This window comes from Lissotriton vulgaris, chromosome 9 (genome assembly GCF_964263255.1).
Source record: "Lissotriton vulgaris chromosome 9, aLisVul1.2, whole genome shotgun sequence".
NCBI classification, from domain to species: Eukaryota; Metazoa; Chordata; class Amphibia; order Caudata; family Salamandridae; genus Lissotriton; species Lissotriton vulgaris.
Genome location: NC_141697.1, coordinates 430,626,205 through 430,649,467, shown reverse-complemented (window position 1 = coordinate 430,649,467; position 23,263 = coordinate 430,626,205). Strand labels below are relative to the sequence as shown.

The 23,263-nt window shown below is 47.0% G+C and overlaps 1 protein-coding gene across 2 annotated transcripts in view; it reads right to left on the bottom strand.

Annotated features, from left to right (window-relative positions):
• The window catches only part of MARK3 (microtubule affinity regulating kinase 3), a 669,509-nt gene extending 663,332 nt beyond the window's left edge, over positions 1-6,177 (bottom strand). For both annotated transcript variants that reach the window (XM_086937855.1, XM_086937856.1), the window contains exon 1: positions 5,646-6,177. In XM_086937855.1, coding sequence (XP_086793981.1) covers positions 5,646-5,696 — 51 coding nt within the window. In that variant the 5' untranslated portion in view covers positions 5,697-6,177. The remainder of the gene's footprint in view (positions 1-5,645) is intronic.
• Positions 6,178-23,263: the final 17,086 nt, after the last annotated feature.

Below are 23,263 nucleotides of genomic sequence, written 5' to 3'. Positions count from 1 at the left end.
ATGGACCTGTCTGGGGCGTCTCACCGTATGGACAGGAAAACTGCAGACAAATTTGCCCGTTACAACTGGTCAATTAACAAGGTACAACCATTGCACGACACATTACATTACTCATTATTTGGACACTGTGGTCATCCCCGTACTAGATGCAGAGGCCCGGAAGACACTAGAAGGGGACATCAAGCTGAATGAAGTCCAGTCAGCCATTGCAAAGCTGGTCGGGCAAAGTCCCGGGGCCAAATGGTATCCCGGTGGAATTTAATAAGCGCTATGATGGAATCTTGGGGCCCCATCTGTTAAACCTATATAAAGAAGTAAAAGAAAGAGGGCCACTGCCACCAGACCTACAGCGTGCCTCCATCACTGTGATACTTAAGGAAGGCAAACCTAGGGAACGGTGCAAATCTTATCGCCCAATCGCCTTACTTAAGATTGAAGTTAAAATATTAGCTACCATACTTGTCAATATGTAAATGTAGTAGTATTTGTAGAGCGCACCGAATCGACCCCCGAAGGGGTCTCAGGCACTTGTACGCATACCATTGTGGAACCCTTCCTGGCTTTTCCCTGTGAAGTGCCCACTCCTGGGCACCCCTAAGGTGAAGCCAGGCATCCTAGCGTTGTTGGGGCCGTTGTGGAGATTAAGCAAGCTATTGCCCAGAGTTGCAGAGTGGGACAAATGATTAGAATAGGCACCGAGGCGAGAATAATCAGGTCCGCGGAAATTGAACCCAAGACCCGCCGAGGCGGGAATTGAACCCTGGTCCCGGGCTAGACCTCTGCAGCAGGGTCTACCGCTCTAAACATTGATATTTAACAACAAGGGGTGGTGATGGACAGAGTCTCTGAATTAAGCAGAATACTCTCACCCAGTCAAGAGATCAGGGCTAGATCCAACACCGCTCTAAACATTGAGACACACTACTCCACAATATGCCCCTGCACGTCGTCACACCCATGATATATGGGGACCAGTCCGTCTGTATGTCAGGTAGATCAACGCACCTTAACCTCAGATGCTCATACAACTGGCTGTTTGAGGTGAAAAACCAGCTAGTCCCTCATGTCTTTCTCTCGCTAGATGCGGCGAAGTCGCTCGACACTTCACACTGGCCCTTCCTTGAGCTAATGTTAAGAAAGTTTGGGTTCACCCCTCACTACAGGGAAAGGGTGACACTGTTGTACTAGGTCCAAACCTGCGGTGAGAGTAAATTGGGTATTTTTAGGGGAGTTTCCAATAGAAAGGGGGAATCAACAGGGGTGTCCTGTATCCCTGTTCTTGTTCGCGCTTACAAAAGAATCCCTGGCATGTATAGTGTGAGGCCACCTCAGAGTGAAGGGTTTTGGGATATCAGCCATGAGCGAGGAGAAGATTTTGCTCTATGCGGATGACATCCTCTGCTATACCCCCAAACCGGCAATGACGATCCCCACCATTTTCCAGATCTTCGAGGAATGTGGTGAATACTCAGGTCCAAGGATAAACTGGGAGAAGTTGGAGCTCTACAGCCAAGCGGGCCAGTGGACCAGACTATGCTCCGGCAACAACTGGCAGTGACAGGCGGGTATCAAGTACCTGGGAATATGACAACCCAAAGAGAGCTTTGCCTGGATAGGTACCTGGGGAGGGTGGTGCTCAACTTCCAGGTGGATGTCGAGAGGTGGCTTGGGTTGCCCTCTTACACTCCTTAGATGGGCTGCCATCTTTAAAATAATCACGCTCCCAAAGCCTACTCTATGTTCTGACATGTATACTAAAATAGACAGGGAGGGGAGGTCCCTGCTCTGGAACAAGAAGCACCCATAGTGTCTCATAACACTTTACAACTTAATTCACACAATGGAGGGACAGCCTCCCAGATATTGAGGCATACTAGAGCAAAACACTTAATAAAAAATAAACCGAATCTTCGCTCCCCAGGGCCCCTCAACCTTTAGGTTGGAAAGAGTAAAGCTTGGGACATGATAGCACTTGCACAACCTGTATGGAGGAAGTTGACTCAACAGTTGCTGCCGGCAACCCAGATGGTACCATCAACTTGGGGAAAAGCCACTAAGTGTATTGGCTGGACTCAAAATCACAAAGGAAAACACCCTAATAGGTGGGAGCATGACCTGGCGAACTGTGGAATCTATGGGAGTTTGGGGCATGGGACACCATCAGAATCTCTAAAGTGGGTGATCTTCTGAAAAGTGGAGACATTGTGCCCTTCTCTCTCCAGCGAGAATACCAACTAAACCCTAATCTGTTCTTGAAATACGCTCAGCTGCGACATGCCTGGTGGGAGGAGGGATTGTGAGAGCTGGAGATCCCGGAGTACACCCCCCGAGAAGGACGGTTGTGCATGGAAGAACTGGGTAAGCATCTTCTCTACATCCAAGAACACAAAATTGGGCCCTCTTGAACTCCAGGAACATGAAATTACTGTCCATTATTGTCCCCAGTACGGTCCTGGGGTTATTGCACCTCAGTTAACTCTTATTGAAAGTAGGAGACCATATTTCTCTGTCTCACCCGTTTGGGTCCGTGTCAGAGGCAAGAGGTGTTTGTGTTAAAAGCTTCATGTGCGGGCCGTGACCGGTGGCGTCTGGTCCTGGCGGGAGGGAGTGACCCAAATGGCAGAGACAGAGAAATATGGTCTCCTACTTAATGGACCATTAGTCCCTTTCAAAGGTAACAAGTGGTAACTTCCTCGTTACCCACATCCCGACAAGGACCCGAACACTTGTGGACCTTACTATACTCCCCTTGCAAGAGTACAGCACCCTCATATCGCCCTGAAGAAGCCCATGTTTGGGCGAAACGCGTTGGCTAAGCATCTATGAAAACCAAGCATATCTGTAAAGACACACCAAGGCTATACACAGCAACGTGGACTCATTTTTTTCTCTAAACACAGACTTTGTGATTTACTTTGTATACATATTGCCTCTCATACCCCTTGTTAGAATGTTTAACTTTATGGTCAAGTGGCAGTTGGCCATCTGAGGTGTGCAAAATTATAAACCTACGAGACTTGACTGGGCAGTGCAATCCTCCAGAACCCGGCTACCTTCATCCAATACTGACTAACGGTGTTTATGAAGATACACCACGGAATAGCTTTCTATAGAGGAATTAATCTTAAATATTTAACTAAGTAACTCTCTCCTCGACAAACGCAAAGCTCAATTCACACTGGCTTCGAGGAAACACTAAATAACAATGCCCTAACTGGAGAGCAAATCTGAAACCCCAGTGCTGATGTACACATGTGAACGGCATGACGCCTCAAGTGCAAGACAAGTAGGAACAGTGACTGACAACCCTCCACCACCTCCAATCACAGTGTACCAACTCTGCAAAATTCTGTTGGAAAGGACAATTGCTGAATATTGCAACATCTTTAATGGTGAAAACTCATAGTGGCAACTGACGTGGAGTCCAGATCCCGGGCCATCAAGTTTTTGACCACCACATCAGTCATGGTAGCCTGCCCAAACTAGGGGAGGGTGAATCACATGACAGTCGCACACCAACAATGGACCTATGGTCTATTGTCAGGTGCTTCAACCATACTTCAATGAAAGGCACATCCATCCAACTGAATAGAAGACCAACAAGAGCATTGAAGAAAAATCTGCACGCAGCAGACCACCACAAGCAAGAAGCGGAGTTTGCTTCCGATATGAGTATTAATTGGAGATAAATCTGATTCCACTAGTAACTTGGTCAGCGTCTAAGCTCCATGGCCTCCAGGATGAGACATAAGTGTCTTAAACTAAACAGCGATAAGATTGACATTGGTTAGTTTGGTAGGGCAAACTCCATCTGATCGGATGAATGGTGGTCGAGTGAGCTTGGCCATGCCCTACACCAAAAATGTGACAAGAGATCTGGGAAGCCTGACTTATACTTTGCGTGAAAGAACAGATTTAGTTGCCTGCGGATTCTGCTGCAGTATCCTGCATACATTAAGCAATATCTTTAACTGCATACCCCTCCATTGCAGGAAAACAATCACCCAGGCATAAATAGCAAGTCGATGGACTAGGGTAATGCCTTTTACGTTGGTATTGATGGCTAACTGCTGATTTGACTCCATACCATTAAAAACACTACTGCCAGACTCGTGTGCCATCTACCTTCAAGATCTAGGTCAACTCCAACTCGGAAAATGCTTCATTGGTTGCCCATCTGAAAGTGCATAATCTTTAAATTCGTGTGCCATGTTTATAGAGCTCTTCACATCAGAAGCACCCACCCTTTGCAATAGAACTTATTTTGATAAACCAACTATGGTCCTCGGATCTCGCGCTCTCGACCACTACGTGTGTTCGTGACAGAACACCTGATCATTTACCTGTCTAGCAGCCTGGCACAAGAATAAGATTCCTGACAACGTACGCATTAATTCTAATTTTGAGGATTTCAAAATGCTACTAAAAACCTGGTTGTTTTAGTTCACAGCATGATTTGCCCTTTATCTCTTTCGGTGGACTTTCTCGTGATCAATTAATTAAATTATTGCACCAAGATGCTCCCTTGGGAGCGAGTTGGAGTATTAGAAGCAAAATTAACAAAACATAACACAACCAGCCTTCTCAATCGATGTATCATCCAGCATAAATTCTGCACATCCACCACCGAGGTCACCTGAAACTGATCAGGCCGGGCCCTCAAGCAGGTGTAAAAACAACAATAACAAGGCTCCAAAAAGGGAGCATGCAACATCTGGATACCTAAATGGATGGCCAAAATTTCGAGTAAAACTAATTTTTTTTACATTGCAGACAGCTATGTGGCACATAATTGAACAAGAACCTATACACTGGATCCAGTGCAAGTCTTGCCATCTCAGACCACCCCCGTTCTCCAAAGAGGAACTCTGAGAAACCCAAATTGCTTTGTAATTGCATTTATATAGCGCTTACTCCACTGACGAGGCGTCAGGGGTAGTAGTAAAGCAGCCATTAAGGTAGAAGATTCGGTCTAGGAATATTCTACGCTTTTGTCTACCACGAGCTCAGTGTTTTGCTTAGTAACAAGGGCCACTGTTCTTTAAAAGAACCACCTCGTATCTCTCATCCACATTTACTCTTGACTATAAGCGTAGCACGATCAGATGAGAAATAATTTTGTTAACACTCCCCGTGCTAGATCGATAACACAGACTTACTTTTCCATGCAACTTATACACAACAGGAAGATGCATGCACAAGACAAACTTGATCACAATACGCAGGAGAATAGAGTGCTCACTGCACGCATGCAAGAGCAGCACAACCCAGGAAGTATAGGTTAGACGTACACTGCCATGGCTCGCTCAGGTTACACTGGAGGGTGTATACACAAGACAGCGGCATGCTCAGGTTACAAAAGATGGAACTGCACTGGCTCAGGTCATTTAAGGCACTAAGTAGGACTGCCATCAAATGATCATTTCGATTGACAGATACTCATGTGCAATCAATAAATAACATAACCAATTCAAGCAGGAAACTACAAAACTCTTCACGCCCAGCGCTGTTTAACTGATGCTCAAACTATGCCAGAATAGCCTCGTTAGAGCGCTACTAATCTCAAAATACCATATCCTAAGCAACCCAAGCTATTTTCAAAGACGGATGGCTCACTAATAACAAGTTTCTCACAGAATACTCACATTTTCCGTGTCCCGCTCGTTCACAGTGGGAAGAGGTGTTCTTGTGGACATCGTATTAACTGTTGTGAAAATCCGCTGGACAGGCGAGGATATCCGAGAATCCCTGAAAGGGTTGTCTCAATAGCAGTATGCAAGTCCAGAGGTGGGGCGAGTTACAGTCCTTTAACGCAGAGGGTGCGGGGTATCCTGCCCCCGCTCTAAGCGGCACAGGGTCATTGCACAGACAACAGCAGAGGTAAACACGAGGGGGTCAGTGCATCGATATAAAGTGCTAACAGAAGGGGAGTCGAACCAATGGGAAAGTGAGTTAGCCGGGCCAGAGAACCCCAGCGCAGCCCATCAAAGCAGAGGCCGTAGCACAGCAGTGCCTTCTGCAGAAAGATCACTACGAGCGAAAACTGGCACTGCCAGGACTCCTTCGACTTCGCAACTCTCGGACCCGGCGGGCGGCTCTCATGGGTGTTAGCAAATCCACTGTCCACTACTAAACTCAGGTCCTCCACCAATACCTCCGCTCCCATCCAAGATGGACGCTGCACTTCCGTTCGACCCAGCCAAATAATCGAATGCTGGGCTCCCCGCCGGAAGTGACGTACCGGTGGCCTGGCTGCACTGTCTGCGAGTGAGGCCGATGTTGCTAAGGGAAACATTGGTTGTTTAAGCTGTCGGAGAAAGGAGTGTGGAGCAGGACTGGCTGGAAGAAGGCCCATTCGGTCGTAACAGGGGGCCCCAATACATATAACAGGCACACAGTAATTAGTGTCAGGGACTGACCCCGAGCGTTCAGCCTCCCTTCTATTTATACCTTCGACCCCCAGGTTGCGTGTGGTCATCAATGCTGTTGTGACGAAGTGGCTCACGACGTCACCACCAATATTATTAGTTCAACTCACGTCATAATGCTCAGTTTCGTAGTACACACATGCAAAGTTTTCCATGTCCATATGTGATGTGATGAGCCCCTCCAGTTATTTTTCTTTGCATTCTGGGACTTGTAGTACTGTTTTAAAAAGGAATAAACAAGACTGCAAGGATAACACACATTTGCAATCCAATCAGTTTCGCATTTGTGAAAGTTAGAGCTTCTGACGTATTAAAAAATATTACTGTTTTTTACTATAGGACAAAGAATAAGGAATTGCCACTGGGAAGAGAGAGACAGCTGCAGCACTGCTGAGAGGAAATTGAATGAGGAATTACCACTAGGACTACAGAAGAAGCTGCATCACCCTCTAGAGGACTTAGAATGAGGAATTACTTACTAGACCAAATAAACAGCTGCAGGACTGCCTTTTGGTCTTAAAATGTGAGAATTACTGACAGCACCAAAGAAGGAGCAGGAGCAATGTCAAGAGGACTTAGAATGAGGAATTATCAATGAGACCAGAGAAGGAGCTAACCGCATTGTCTGGAGGACTTATAATGTGGAATTACTGATGAGACCAGAGAAGCAGCTAGCAGCACTGTCTAGAGGTCTAAGAATGAGGAATTACCAACGGGAACAGAGAAGCAGCTAGCAGCACTGCCTAGAGGACTAACAATGAGGAATTACCACTGGGAACAGAGACACCTCTGCAGCACTGCCTAGAGAACTTAAAATGTGGGAATTACTAATGGGACTAGAGAAGCAGCTGCAGCACTGTATAGAAGACTTAGAATGAGAAGTTATTGATGAGACGAGAGAAGTAGCTAGTAGCACTGTCTAGAGGACTTAGAATGAGGAATTACCACTGGACCAGAGAAGCAGCTAGCGGCACTGCCTAGATGACTAAGAATGAGGAATTACCACTGGGAACAGAGACACAGTTGCAGCACTGCCTAGAGGACTTAAAATGTTGGAATTACAGATGGGACCAGATCTCACAGCCATGACAGATGCATCACTTTGGGGATGGGGCAGCCATCTGGGAGAGGTGGAGATCAGGGAACACTGATTTGAGGTAGAATTGGGGCTCCACATCAATTTGTTGGAGCTTCGAGCGATTCGGTTGACATTGAAGGCATTTCTTCCCTCTCCTAAGGGGAAGTTAGTGCAGGTGTACATGGACAACACCACCACCATGGGGTACTGCAACAAGCTGGGTGGAGTGAGGTCGTGGACCCTTTGCAGAGAGGCCCTGCATCTCTGGACCTGGCTGGAACTGCAGGGCATAACCCTGGTGATTCAACACCTGGCAGGTTCTGTGAATGCCAGTGTGGAAAAACTCAGCAGTCGATGCCTAGCGTATCACGAATGGCGTCTCCAGTTGGAGGTGGCGCAAGGTCTCTTTCAGCATTGGGGAGATCCTTGGGTAGATCCAGGGCTTTAAGTGGGCCGGGTCTCAAGGGGTCTGAGCACCGGCAGTTTTTTTCTGGGGGCCTCGAAACGGGTCTCTATCGGGCTCTGTTTTGAGCCCTGACACAGGCAGACCGTGTTTTTTCCCGGACTGCAATGACCGCTGTTTGCTGTCACTGCAGTCCGGAAAAAAGTGCCATGGCGCAAAACAAAGCTTGATAGAGTCCCATTTCGAGACAGCACCAGGCACATCGATGTGTGCTGCTCACACTGCTCACTTCTCAGTAGTAGAGAAGTTACAGCATGACGTGACGTCATGCCAGGGGAGCGTTGTGGGGGAAGGGAAATCCTTTAAGAGTCATTTTCTCTCTGGATTTCCCTTCTCTTTCTGAAACTCAGAAACAGCAAAATTGTGGTAGGGTCACCAAGGATTTAATTGGAAGCTTTGTCAATATTATATACAAGTCCTAGTTGCAGCTTATTTATCTTCTGCAAGTAATAACCATTGACAAAGCCAATAGTCCTTACTTATTGTAGGTATGATGTTACTTGTATCAAATATCTGGATGCAATGACGGAAACAGCAAATTACAAGTCGGGCGGCACACTATGCTAAGCACAGATTTTTTGCGTAAGTGATTTAAAGCCACGCCCCTAATTACACTGGCCACGCCCCTTTGAGAGACCCCCCAGTTTTTTCATCCCACTTAAAGCCCTGGGTAGATCTGTTCGCCTATGAAGAGAACGTGGAGTATCAGCAATACTGCGCGCTGGAGTTTCCAAGGCGTCTATTGCTCATCGCCGCCTATCGTCGTGAGTGGAGCTCAGTCCTGCTGTATGCCTTTCTGCCCATACCACTCCTGCCCAGCATACTAAAGAAGATCAAGAGCAACTGGGCCTAAGTCATTCTAGTGGCTCTGGACTAGACAAGGAGAGTCTGGTATCCAGAGCCTCTGAAATTGAGCTTTGAGCCTCCGATCAGCCTGCCCTTTCAGGAGGATCTTCTGTCACAGCAGCAGGGGAGGGTCCTTCACCCAAACCTGACAGCTCTGTGCCTCCATGAGTGGAGATTGGGCGGCAACAGTTGATGGCTTTTGACCTTTCTCCCGAAGTATGCAATATTATTTTGTCAGCCAGACTGCCCTCCACTAAGACGGCATACACCTGCAGTTGGCAGAAATGTGTATTATACTGTACAGAAAGGTCTAATGACCCTCGTTCTGCTTCTCTTTCCATTGCTCTTCTATTCATTCTAATCCTTGCCCAGCAGGGCTCTGTGTTGAGTACTCTCAGGGGTTATCTTTTTGCTCTATCTGCTTTTTTGCAGCTGCCAGACCAACCCTCTCTTTAGGTGCCAATTGTAAATGGGTTTCTGAAAGGGCTGATTCACTTGTTACTGCCCATGTCCTTCGTTATGCCACAGTGGCATAATTTGGTCCTCCCTTTTCTTATGTGTGCTGTTTTGAGACTCTGCACAGTTGTCCCATCCGGCTGCTTACGATCAAGACAACCTTTCTTGTGGCAATAGCATCTGCCTGGAGGGTGAGTGAGTTACAGGCGCTATCTTGCACGACTCCCTACATGATGCCTTCCCCAGACAAAGTGGTGCTCACACCGTGCTTCATTTTTGCCAAAGATTATGACCCCATTCCATTTTGGTCAGTCTATTACGCTGCCCACCTTCTATGCTCCCCTACATCACTCTAAGTAAGAGGAGTGTCTCCCAAAAAGAGTGGTGTTGTTCTACCTTCACCGGACTAAAGAGTTCTGGGTGGACAACCAACTCTTTTTAGGGTTTGTGGGAGCTAAGAAGGGGTGGGCCATGCAGAAAAGAACCATCCACCTAAATTCTCTGCCTGGTGAAAGTAAAGGAGAAATATTTGGTGAAGTCGTAGCAGCTGGCACGACGAACCCCTTTGCAGTAGGGTGTCGAGAAAGAAAGACAGGGTCCTATGGAGCAGGACGATGGCAATGGCGATGGGAAATGGCATGATCAACAGAGACTCCGGTCCCTGGCTTCACCCAAGTTCCCAGAAGAATATCATACAGATACTCTCGATAGGGCAGTAAGGGTTCAACACCTGTCACCATGTTTGTTCAACATTTTATGTGACCCCACTTGCAGAAATTGTACGATCTTTTGGGTATCAGGTTTTGTCTTATGCCGACGACACCCAGATCATCGTCTCTACCACGGGGTCAATAAAAGATTCCGCCCTCAAATTTAGAACCTGCATGGAGGCAGTTGCGCAATGGATGATTCACAACTACCTGAGGTTGAATGGAGAAAAGATGGAAGTCTTGGTCTTTGGAGGGGGTCACGATTTGTGGTCTGGGGACTGGTGGCCTGCTTCCTTGGGGGACTGTCCCCAGCCGACCCTCTCGGCCAGGAATCTGGGAGTACTTATAGACCCTGACCTCTCATTCGGCCTCCAAGTCAACAAAACAGTGTCCACATGCTGCGCTATCATTCTGACGTTAAAAAAGATCGCCCCTTATCTATCACCTGATGCCCGTAGACAATCAACTGTTGCCCTGGTTGGCTCCAGACTTGATTATTGTAACGCGTTATACGCGGGCATAAACAAGAAATCACTTCAGCGTCTCCAGGTGGTCTAGAACGCTGCAGCTAGGATGGTCTTAAACCTCCCTAGGCGTTCATCGGCAACAAAGGCCAGGAAAGATCTACACTGGCTGCCGATTCAGGTCAGGATCTCTTTGAAGCTCCTCTGTCTGGCTCACAGGGCAGTCTATGGTTCAGGCTCGGAAGCGATCAGGTCCCTAATTAGCCTTTAGACCCCTAACAGAACGCTCTGCTCAGCCTCCAGAAATCTGCACACTGTCCCTAGATTCAGAAGGACGAGATGGGGAGGAAGAGCCTTCTCCATCTTGGCACCTAAGTTATGGAACTCGCTCCCCCCGGAACTTTCCAGCCAACCATCTTTGGGGATCTTCTGTAAACTTCTGAAGACCTGGCTCTTCTCCCAGGCTTACTAAATTCTGTGGTATCAGCCGTTTGTTACTATATGTCTGTATGTTGCATGCGCCTTGATGCCCTCGTGGTTAAGTTTGCGCAATACAAGACATCCCTCATTCATTCATTCATTCACACCCTGGTGAAGCAGATCCAACATGGGGTCAGATGGCAAAGTCACCAAAAGAACCTGCAATTTCAAGACTTCAGAAGCTCTCTTAATTACTTCAGCAAAAGCTGCACTAGCCTCCGTCGCCATTCGTGGTGGAGGAAGCAGATCAGAATTAGGAGAGGGTTGTGGACTACCATCCTCACCCAATACAGCCCAAGAACTTCCCACAAGAGGCTGAGCAAGACTAACCAAGCGGTCGACTTCACCAGCGTCACCTGAGCCACCTTGCAATGCTGGAAAAACAACAAATATATAGATGTTTTCCCTGCTCTTAGCAAATTATTTGTGTGCTAGTGAGGTAATTGAAAATTTTATAGTCAAGTATGTCCCCTAACGTGTACCCCAACGTCTCCATGTACGAGTTTAAAGTGCATGGAACTTCCCTCCGCAACCGAATCTAAAAACGCAAATACATTTGCGTCAAACGTTAACATGTCCTCTATCAAATCCACCATGAATGGATTGATAATTCAGTTCCTAACCATGCCTTGCCAACGTCTTTACATGGTGCACTTTCGCGTTTTTCCTGGCTCTGCAGAGCTAGGCCCTGATTTCTGCCTTCGAACCACTTCTGTCTCTGTCTCTGAAAGCTGCCACATGGAGATGCATCCCTGACCTCTGCCTTACTTCCTGCCAAGCGAAGCGGTGCCTGGCTCGGCCTGGCCTGCCTGCCAAAACAGTATTTTGCCTTCAAGTTATCAGCCAGCCTCCTCGAAAACACATTCCAGTCTAATGAAATAGGTAAACAGCTTCCCGGCTGCAGAGCAAAGGGCCAAGCCTTCCTGTCTCCTTCAATATAATTCATTGCTCCTGTTACCATGGTAGGCCCATGGCCCCGCGCATTACACTTAGACACATATGCATTTAGTATAGAATAGCCTCTGCCCGAGAGACCTTTTACTTCAGATTAAACAGTCCCCAAACACAAGATATCAGACATGTTATAGGGACAGGTCGATCTGACATGCCAGACTTCTGTCTCTTCTACTAGTGCTAAAAGTCAGACCCTCAGTTTTCCCCAGATACACGTCATACCAGCTGCGCGCGCACCCAGGTCATAGGTTTCAGCTGACTCTGCAGAATCCTCTATGCACCCACCCACTTATGACACGTTTCTGTGACGTTTTCAGTGCACGCCTTTGTACACGCCTTTTTGCTACGCACATGTGTTCTTATCATATTCCTTTCACTTGTCACGCCTACTGTATCCATCGCCATTGTACAGTTTTACTATATATGTCATGTACTGCTAATAAATCGTTGACATCTTTTTGCCATCATTGCATATACCCCGAACCCTTGTATTGATGGAATTGATTTCCATGGCTCGAGCCATCCCGATTAAAGCCCGTATGACTCAGACACCACGGACTCTGACTCTCATTGATTGAGCTATTCTTTTACTTGTCAGTAATTATATGGAAAAACTTGTACGGTAAATTATATTTACCACATAATTTGGCGCCCGAACAGGCACCCCTCTCCCAACCCACGCGCCGGTGATGCGTCGCAGGCCTTGCCCCCTACCACAGCCGTGACGGACTCCTATGCGCATCTGCAGGTTTTCCTGTATCTCCCTCAGGCCTACGGAGGTGACGGAGACTGCGGTCGACATCCAGACGAGGCGGTGAGGAGTGCAGAGGATCCCGACCAGAGCCCAGCCGAGAGAACAGTGTCCGAGGTGTCCAGAGGCCCACCTGTCCGAAGCGTCGAGGCGCATGCGTAGTGCGTAGCAGCAGTGATGTCGTAGCAGTCCAGTCCAGTCGAGTTTCCGAGGCCTTCCGTTCCGTGCTTCCCGGTGAGTACCGTTGCTGGGGAAGCATCAAGACGGGTGCATTAATTTGTATCCGGTCAAGACGGGTTTGGGTACACAGATCCGGTCTGCACTGTTTTAGCAGTGTATCTGTACTGTTCAGCAGTACATCTAGTAATTCAGTTATTCAGTGATTCAGTATTTTGTTATAGCATGTTTTAGTCAATATCTGTTTGAAATGTTTCAATGTGTTTAATGTCGTGGTATGAGTGATTGTTTGCATTTCATTACTGTGTTTATTGTGTTCACGTCCAGAGTAAGGTAGCAATGCCGTTATTCTCAAAGTTACGACAGATAGGTACTAGGAAAGGGATACTCGAAGAAGCAGTACCCGTCCCACCAAGGGACACTCCAGGACATTTTATGTACCACAAGCATGGCTTAGATGCCATACTGTACTTAGACTTATGGGTGGACTATACGAAAGACTTGGAAGAGAATCAGAGATGGCCCGCTACAGGGACATGGGATGCCGAGTGCATCATGAGAGTAGAAGAAGCGTTATGGAAAAAGAAAGCCAGACAATCACAGAAAGATGCCATAGAATTGTGGCGCAAAGAATCGCAAGACGGACAGAGAAAGAACTCAGAAAAGCAGAAAAGAGTAGAGAGGATTCCGAAAAAGCTAGAGAAAAGGAACTACTAGAAGAAGGACAGCGAGTCAGAATGGAACAACACGATAGACAGAGTAATACCCTTATTACAGGACTTTATCCAGTTCTGGCCGAGGGCCTGCCCAAGGCGACCCCGGAAATACCAAATGATCTGCCACCTCCATTGGTTCCGACTAAAGTACGTCATAAAAAGACCGCAGCAGATATTTTCCTTTCTTCCTATTTAGATGATGTAGCTCCCGCATATACCAATGTACCCATACAACCTGCTAATAATAATCTGCCACAGCATGTTCCTGCTGATCAAGCCACGACCCCTCCACGTCACCAAATTCCCGCACCTGGTGTCACTTCCCCTACTGGTCCCCCTACTATTGGTCCTCTTAACCCTTTTGCTACAGATGCGACTCAGAGTCAGTCGTCTCCGTTAAATGTACTTTTCCCACACCCATTGACGTCAAGTCATGCTCATGGTTCTGCCTCGGGAGGTGCCTCAGGAGGTCCCTATCGCACTCCGCCACAATTACATCGATTGACAATGAGAGAATTAGCCATGCAGCGTACACCTAAAGCAAGCCCAGCTGAAAAGCTCAAAGAAATAATTGGAGATTGTAGATACGATCCTGTCCCTGGCAAGCAAGGGGACCTGTTGTTAGCATCATTATGTTTAAGACGTGTTACAGATTACTTGATGACATTACCAGAAATGCCAGAACATCTAGACAAAATATATCACTTCATTCGATCGGGGGAGGGTCCAGAATGTGTTCGTGAAGCCATGGCATATCAGAAAGTCGAGACTCAAGGGTTATTAATGCGATTTTTGATTAATTGTTTGATTAGGGAACAAGATCAGCCAGGTTATTCTCAAAAAGAAATGGAAGGATTGACAAAATGGAGTCAGAATATTGCAGATTGTAAGCATGACAAAGAGAAATGTATAGATGCCATGACTAGAAAGATCCGTAAGGTAATAGTGGCAATACATGCCCGACGCAAACTTGATAAAACACCCGAGTCAGACGACAAAGAATCCTCAGAGGAGGAGGAAGAACCAGAGAATCCAGCAGCGACTCAAGGCACGATAGCTTACGTAGGTAGGGCGAAACTCCCTAAACAGTATTCTCTTGATAGACCTTGCAACAGACCCATTCGTCCAGAAAGCAAGAAACGTTACCTTTCCCCGATACCAGAGCAATGTTCTCTTGAACATATTTTCCAAGTTACTGATAATATCTTGAAAGAAAGAGTAGGTTATCATGAACTCAATACCTTACGTGATCAGGAACTAGCCCGGTCCGCAGTCCAATGGGCCGGGGATGACAGTATATATAAAGATGATTTAGTAGTGCAAACATTTTTGAGTCTTACTCCAGAAGAACAGCGACTAGCTGGTATATACATGACCCAACATCTTATTGTACAGTATGAAAATCAACAGTCTGATCCAGGTCCATTGTATAATCTATTGCAAGACTTACTCCTGAATAGATGGAGAGGCCTAGGTACTGATTTGATTAATGTAATTCTCGAAAAACGCCATAAATACAGAACGTTCTTGACTCCACATTTCGTTCCGGTTCCACCCCCAGTAAGCTATCCTTTTCACCTAGACAGACAGAATCCTTTACGAGAAGTACATCCAATCCGTATACCAGATGATACACTTGAACGCGTATTTGTATACACGCCCATAACTAAAATGGAATTATTAGAAATGAAGAAAATAGTGCCTAGTCATGATAAAGATCCAGCAGGGTTTCACCGTGAAATAAAAGACATGTTACTCATGGGAGATTATACATATCCCGATATTATGAAAATACTGAAAGTGTTATTACCTGCCGGTATTTACGAGAAACTCAAAGAAAAAGAATGGGAGGTGGGAGATAAAAAGATCAATTGGACTGAATTGGAAAACGAAGAAACCGGTCGAACCCCAGGTCTAGGTCTTGGGGAGAAAACTAAAGCATTACCAGGATTATTAGTACAGGTTTTGCCAAGATTATTGACAACTAAAAAGGAGGACTGGGATGCGATCTCAGCCTGCAAACAGAAACACGACAAAGAAACCAGTGATTTTTATTCTAGATTCGAGAAATGTTTTATTATTAATAGTGGCCTGAAAACAAGTAGCGAGTCTTACCCACACCTATTTGTGACCAAACTAGTCGAGAATTCATTACCCCAGGTTAAGAATCGCGTATTAAAAGTCGAGAGCACATGGCAAGCAAATACGCCTTCCCAAATGTTACAAATGTTACAGTACCACCAGAACAGAATTAGGGAGGAACATGATGACGAACAGAGACGTATGAAAGACACGAAAATGAAGGTGTTAGTTGCCCAGTCAGTTCCAGCTGATGGTCAGAAAAGGGGTACGACACAGTCCAATAATTCGGCGGCTCCTGTTAAAGGGACATGCAACTATTGTAAACAGCCAGGTCACTATGTAAACGATTGTGCAGTTCTGAAACACAATATAGCCACAGGTAAAACCAAAGAGAGACCACGTCCGCCTAGACAGGACAAGGTCCAACAACATATTCCGCAGAACGTGCAGCCTATGCAGGTTCCACAACAGACCGTAGCGGTACCGCAGCCCCAGCCTATTGCCGCGACACAGCATGTCACACAGCAGATGTACCAGTATGCACAATCCGATTACCCTGAATATCAGCAATACACATGAAACAGCCTAGAGAGGGAGGTTGGCTTGCCTCTTATTGAGGTTCCTGTAGATCAAGAGGGTCCTTATGTACATAGTCAGGTATTGGGAAAGGATAGAAAGTTTTTGATTGACACAGGGGCAAGCAGAACTACCATTAGTCATGACGAGGTTCCAGGGGCACCCCTCTCAGGCTCACAGAATGTTTCCCTTGGATTTTCAGGAAAGCCTATTGTTAATGAAGTATCGAAACCTGTTCCCCTTGCAGTTGGTCCATTATCCCGTACTACAGACTTATTGCTCACAAAATCATGTCCAGAAAACTTGCTTGGTATCAAGACCCTGAAAGCTCTAGGAGCTGTAATTTGTTGTTCTCCGGAAGGAGTAAGGCTGTTCCTTCGTGATTTCAAGGGTCATTATGTGTTGAGAGATTTTGATCCCAGGTTACAGAATGTTGCTGCACATTTATGGGCACAAGGCCCCACTGATGTAGGTTGTATGCACATTACACCATACCGTGTTACACTCAAGCCAGGAGTTGTACTGCCCCGAATCCGACAATACAAGTTACCACCTGATGCTGTAGTGGCTTTACTGAAAATCATTGACGAGCTCATTGCACAAGGAGTGGTTGTAGAAACCGATTCCAATGTTTGTAATTCCCCTATCATTCCGATTCTTAAACGCACTGATCCAAATGCACCTCCAGTTTATCGATTGGTGATTGATTTGCGAGAGTTAAATAAATGCATTGTACCACAGTATCCAGTGGTCCCAGACATCTCTTCATTATTAACAGCTATTGATTCAGAGGCGACGTTCTTTACTGTAATCGATCTCAAGAACGCCTTCTTTAATGTCCCCATTGATCCGGAAAGCCAATACCTTTTCGGATTCTGTTTAAATGGCCGTAGCTTCAAATTTGCACGCACCCCTCAAGGATTCACAGAAAGCCCCAGCATCTACAGCCAAGCATTGAAACGACAACTTGACAGTATTCACATGCCTCCTAACAATGCCCTACTCCAATACGTCGATGATCTGTTGATCACCGCCCGAAGTGAACAAGAGTGTGAACAAGCATCACTGACAGTTTTGTATTTCCTGGCAGACAAGGGACACAAGGTGTCTCCTTCGAAGTTACAATTCTGTGCCCAGCAAGTGGTGTACCTTGGGCACTTGCTGTCCAAGTGGGGTAGGCAGCTGACACCTGATCGTATCCAGTTAATTGCACATCTTCCGCAACCCAAGACACAGAAGGAAGTACGAGCCTTTATTGGACTCACTTCCTATTGCAGACAATGGATTCCCCAATATGCATTTCTAGCCAAACCACTCATACAGTTGACAACACAAGAGGCAGCGTCTTCGTCTGTTCTCCCTTGGACTCAGGAACATACACAAGCTTTTGATGAATTAAAGAAAGCCTTATGTCAAGCACCTGTTTTAGCGACACCATGTTACAGCAAACCTTTTACACTTTTTGTCACAGAACGCGATGGCACAGCATTATCAGTTCTCACTCAGGTTCAAGCAGACAAACACAGACCGTGTGCTTATTTTTCGAGTACATTAGATCCAGTAGCCCAGGCCTTGCCTGCGTGCTTAAAATCAGTTGCAGCAACAGCTCTAGCAATCAGACAAAGTGATTCCATTGTATTAGGACATCAATTGACAGTACAGGTTCCACACTCTGTGGAAGTTCTCCTAAACAGAACACAGACTCAGCACTTGACCATAGCACGACTGACAGGTTATGAATTGACATTATTCCAACCACACATAGAAATCAGACGCTGCAATACACTAAATCCTGCTACACTTTTACCATCGAGCACAACAGATCCTACTCCACATGACTGCGTGGAGGTCATTAACACAATCACGAAGCCCAGACAAGACTTGACAGATGTTGCACTACCCGATCCAGACCTGACACTTTATGTGGATGGTTCATGTATGAGAACAAGTACAGGAGAGCTAGTGGCCGCATATGTAGTGATCACTGAAACTGAAGTCTTAGAAACACATCGCATTGACACCCTGTCAGCTCAAGCAGCAGAGCTCATTGCTCTGACCCAAGCCTGTATACGAGCCAAGAACCTTAAAGTAAATATATACACAGATTCACGTTATGCATTTGGAGTCGTACACGATTTCGGTGTCCTCTGGCAAGAGAGGGGTTTCCTGACCTCTCACGGAGCCAAAATCCAGCATGGTCCCCTCATTCAAGCTCTGTTGGAAGCAATACATTTGCCTACAGCTATAGCCATCATGAAGTGCAAAGCACATACAAAAGTTACAGACACTATTTCCCAGGGTAACGACCTGGCAGATCGAACAGCGAAACATACAGCCCAGACTCATACTCATACGACTGATATGACAAAGACTGACGTATCTTCACTAACACATTGCATGACAGTTAGGGACCCCACACAAGATGTCATCGACATACAGACACATGCTACTCCAGATGAAATAAAGAGATGGACTGAACAAGGAGGGGTCCAGACTGAACAGGGATGGATGACGAAGGGAAAGACCACATGGTTTCTCCCCGACTCTATGGTTCAAGTTATTATCAACACTGCACACAGTCCAGCACATTTGGGAGAGAAAGCCATGTTAGACAGTTTACAGAACCTCTGGTTTAACAAACATTTACGAGCATCAGCAAAACAGAAAGTGCGTACCTGCATGATCTGTTGTCAGTTCAATCCAGGAAAAGGTATTCCCGTGGAACGAGGTGGATTTCATCCTCCCGACCATCCTTTTGAAGTCCTCCAGATGGATTATATCCAGATGGACAGATGCCGAGGATTCAAGTATGTCCTCGTAGTTGTATGTGCCCTATCTCGATGGACAGAAGCATATCCCGTCCCGGATTACACTGCTCCGACCACTGCCAAGCAGTTGGTTCGTGAATTCTTCCCACGGTACGGTTTGCCCCGTGTCGTGTATTCAGATAATGGTCAGCCATTCTCGTCCGAACTCATGAAGCAGGTTTCACTTCTGTTAGGTTATCAATGGAAGTTTCACTGTGTCCGACATCCCGAGGCAGCAGGTCTCGTGGAGAGACACAATCAGACTCTGAAAACCCGTCTTGCCAAAGTGTGTAAAGAGAAAGGCGTAGATTGGATAGTAGCTTTACCAGTTGCCCTCTTTTATATGCGAATGGTAGCCCATTCTAGGACAGGGCTATCCCCGTATGAGGTGGTCTTTGGTAGGCCTCCTAATATGTGGGGGACGCCTATGCCACGAAAAATAACTGATGTTGACAGTACTATTTAAGGGCGGCCCTCTGACTCCCTCGAGGTTCTGCTACTGTTCCCTCTGAGGCGGAAGCCGGAGGTTTGTCACATGTTGCCTGCACACTTTGAACTGCTCGAACGATTGAATTATAAATCGCTACTGCTGCTTATTCCTCTGAGGCGGAAGCCGGAGGATATTTAGAATTAATTGCGCAACGCATATGTGAGATTTAGCACTTTTTAAAGACTGTATATATTTTAAAACTTCTCTTTTAGAATATTTGCCCCCACCTCTAGGCGAGATTACTTCGCCGAGGACCTTGTATTGTGCCTCCCACAGCGCCACTGCTACCTGCGCTGGGAAGGCTTGAGCACCACTTTGGGCGCCATCTTGGAGAGGGAAGGCTGGCCGGCGAGCTCGGCGCCCCTCCCACCCTCCTCACGCCCCCACCATGATGTATATAAACAAGGGATCCTCCCGTCCGCGCAGCGGGCGGGCGCAGCGGGCGCGCCGGCGGCGCGCCGAAGGCGCGCCAAAGGCGGGCCCGTCTGCGCCCGTCCGCGCCTGGCCCGGGCCTAGGGCCACCCCCCCTGGTGCACCATCGCTAGCACAACGCCTTAGTTATTCCTCCTCCCAACTCCAGCTCCTACGTCCCCCGAGTCATCAGGCCTGCCTTATACGCACCCCCCAATCCTTGCTTATAAACCCTGTTGCGCACTGCCCAGAGTGCAACGCCTCGCTACCCTTTTCCCACCAATTGCGGACTGGTCAGAAACACCTTAACAACCAAAGTTATTCTATCGGACTCTCAAATGTCCGTTCACTGAGCAAGCATAATCAGGATATCCACGAGCTGATTCAGGACTACAAATTAGACCTCCTATTTATGACCGAAACTTGGCTGGACCAGGCATCTGATCCAGACCTAGTTATTGCCCTTCCCTCTGGGTCCACCATATACAGACTGGACAGGCAACTAAAGAAAAAAGGCGGTGGCATCGGCATTATTGCCCGCGACACCTTTTCGGTAAGAACAAAAATCATCCCCCTTACCTCCTGTGAAGCTCTAGAATTTGCGATTACATTATCCCCATCCTACACCTTTAAAGGGATTCTTTTATATCGTCCCCCTGGCTCCAGGAATGAATTTATCATGGATTTTAGGACCACGCTGGAAGCGTCCGCCCTTGATAATTCTATCACCATTTTGGGTGATTTTAATTTTCATTTCGATATCCCAGATAACCCTGACTCCACCGTGTTCCTAGCTGACATGTCTACTTTTGGCCTCATCCCCCTGGTACATGCTCCTACACATGACGGGGGTCATATACTAGATGGCATCTTTACTAATGCCCCGGGTCTTCAAGTTACCCAAATCCTCCCTCTTACCTGGTCGGACCACCATTTTATCCTAGCCACTCTGACAGCACAGGACTCACTGCTTAATAAAACCAGCACTATATCTCCCCAACCCTATCTGGCATGGGACGATATTGATGCAACTAGGTTACAAACCCTGCTGGATGACACGTCTCCCGCCCTGTCCGCCGACCCAAACACTGCTACCCTTCAATTTTACCAATGGGTTAGCTCGGCAGCCACAGCACTGGTCCTAACTAAAAAACGCTCTCGTAACCGGCAAACCCCCTCGGCCCCATGGTACTCTGAGGTACTACGCACCCAGAAGCAACTATGCAGGCATAAAGAGAGACTATGGCGGAAAAACTATACTGATGAAACCAAACTTAGTTACAAGGAGTCAGTTGCCATTTACAAAACCATGATCGCCGAGGCAAAGAAAAAATACTACTGTGATAGGATAGAATCAGCTAAAAACTCTAATAAAACCCTCTACGAGACAACTAAACAACTAGCTGGTCTGTCCGTCGATCTGGCCCCTCCTCCCTCCCAGTTGCTTTGTGACGCACTGTCCAACTTTTTCTTTAGCAAAGTTGACGACATCTATAGGGTTTTCTCCAACACTTCCTCCACTCCCCCGGCAGCCACTATCTCCCACCAGAGTCATACTTTCTCCCAGTTTCACGAGGCTACCTGTTTACAGGTACAGAATACAGTGTCATCTATTAAATCAGGATCAGCTCTAGACCCTTGTCCCCTGAAGGTGCTACGACCAATTATGGAAACAGTCATCCCTGCCATAACTGAAATCTGCAATTCTATGTTCTGTTCCGGCATCTTCCCAGAGACACTGAAAAAGACTCTAATAAAACCTCTCCTTAAGAAGCCCACCCTTGATAAGGAAGAGCTGAAAAACTACCGTCCTATCGCTAGCCTCCCATTGATGGCCAAAATAGCTGAGAAAATAATGAACCTCCAACTTTCGTCCTTCATCGAGGAACATAAACTCCTGGACGAATCCCAGTTCGGGTTCCGCCAATTTCACGGCACGGAGACCGCTCTGATCAAAGCGGCGGATGATATAAGATCCATCCGGGATGCCGGAGGCACAGCTGTTCTCATCTTGCTGGACCTATCGGCTGCCTTTGACACGGTCGACCACACCACCTTGGTCGACCGTGTCGAGAGCATTGGGATTCAAGGCAAGGCTAGGAGTCTCCTTGCCTCCTTCCTGGCAAATAGATCCCAGGTCGTTACCATAGGACCTTTTGAATCCTCCCCCTTGTCTCTGCCATGTGGAGTTCCCCAAGGCTCATCCCTTAGTCCGACACTTTTTAACATTTATGTGTCGGACCTTGCCAAAGTCATCAGGGCACATGGGATGAGCCTGACCTCCTATGCAGATGACACTCAACTGGTCCTTGCAGTTAAGAACGACGGTCCCAAAATAGCTAACACCTTTAACCAAGGCATGTTGGCTATCGGAAGTTGGATGGCTCAAAACTGCCTGAAATTGAACTCTGATAAGTCAGAGGTGGTGATATTTGGTAACCTATCCCCGCAATGGTCCCCCCTTTGGTGGCCATCATCTATGGGCCAACCCCCGGACCCAACAAAAAAAGTGAGGAATTTGGGAGTCCTTTTCGACGACCATCTAAATTTTATGCCACATGACAACCAAATCTCTTCCTCGGCCTTCCATAAGCTGCGGCTTATAAAAAAAATCTTGCCTTTCCTGCCGGAAAGTGCCGGCAAAACACTGGTCAGTTCCCTTGTTTTGTCGACCCTAGATTACTGTAATGCACTGTTTCTGGGTGCCCAGGAGAGAGGGCTCTGGAAAATGCAGGCCATTCAGAATGCTGCTGCTAGGCTTTTAGGGCACATCCCCAAACATCACTCGGCTGCATCCACTATAAGACAGTTGCACTGGCTGCCAGTGAGAAAGAGAGTCATGTTTAAGTCCCTCTGCCTGGTTTACAAGGCTCTGAAAAACGTGGGACCGGCGTTCTTTGTCCAAAACCTTATTCCTTACCGTCCCTCAAGAATGCTACGCTCATCTTCCCAGCATGACTTAGTGGTACCCCGAACCAAACTCGTTTCTTGGGGGGACAGAAGATTCATGGTAGCTGCACCTAAATTGTGGAATACTCTACCAGAATCGATCAGAACTAGCCCCTCCCTCTGGACATTCCGCAAGCAACTAAAAACATGGCTCTTTAACCAATGAACCCCTGTCCGATGAGGCTCAACACACTGCAGTAACTTTAGCGCCGAGATGCCCAAGGGCCTTCGTTCGCGCTTTATAAATGTTTTTATAAATAAATACTATGCTGACAGATTACCTTGCTTCCTTGATGTCTGCACTACTATCATGTCGTTCACAGGTTGCGGCAGCCTTTCCAGACAACACCGAGGTGAAACCGCATGAGCTGGTCCCAGCAGATGTCGTCGTAGTTCGCAATTTTGATCGGTCAAGCCCTCTGGAG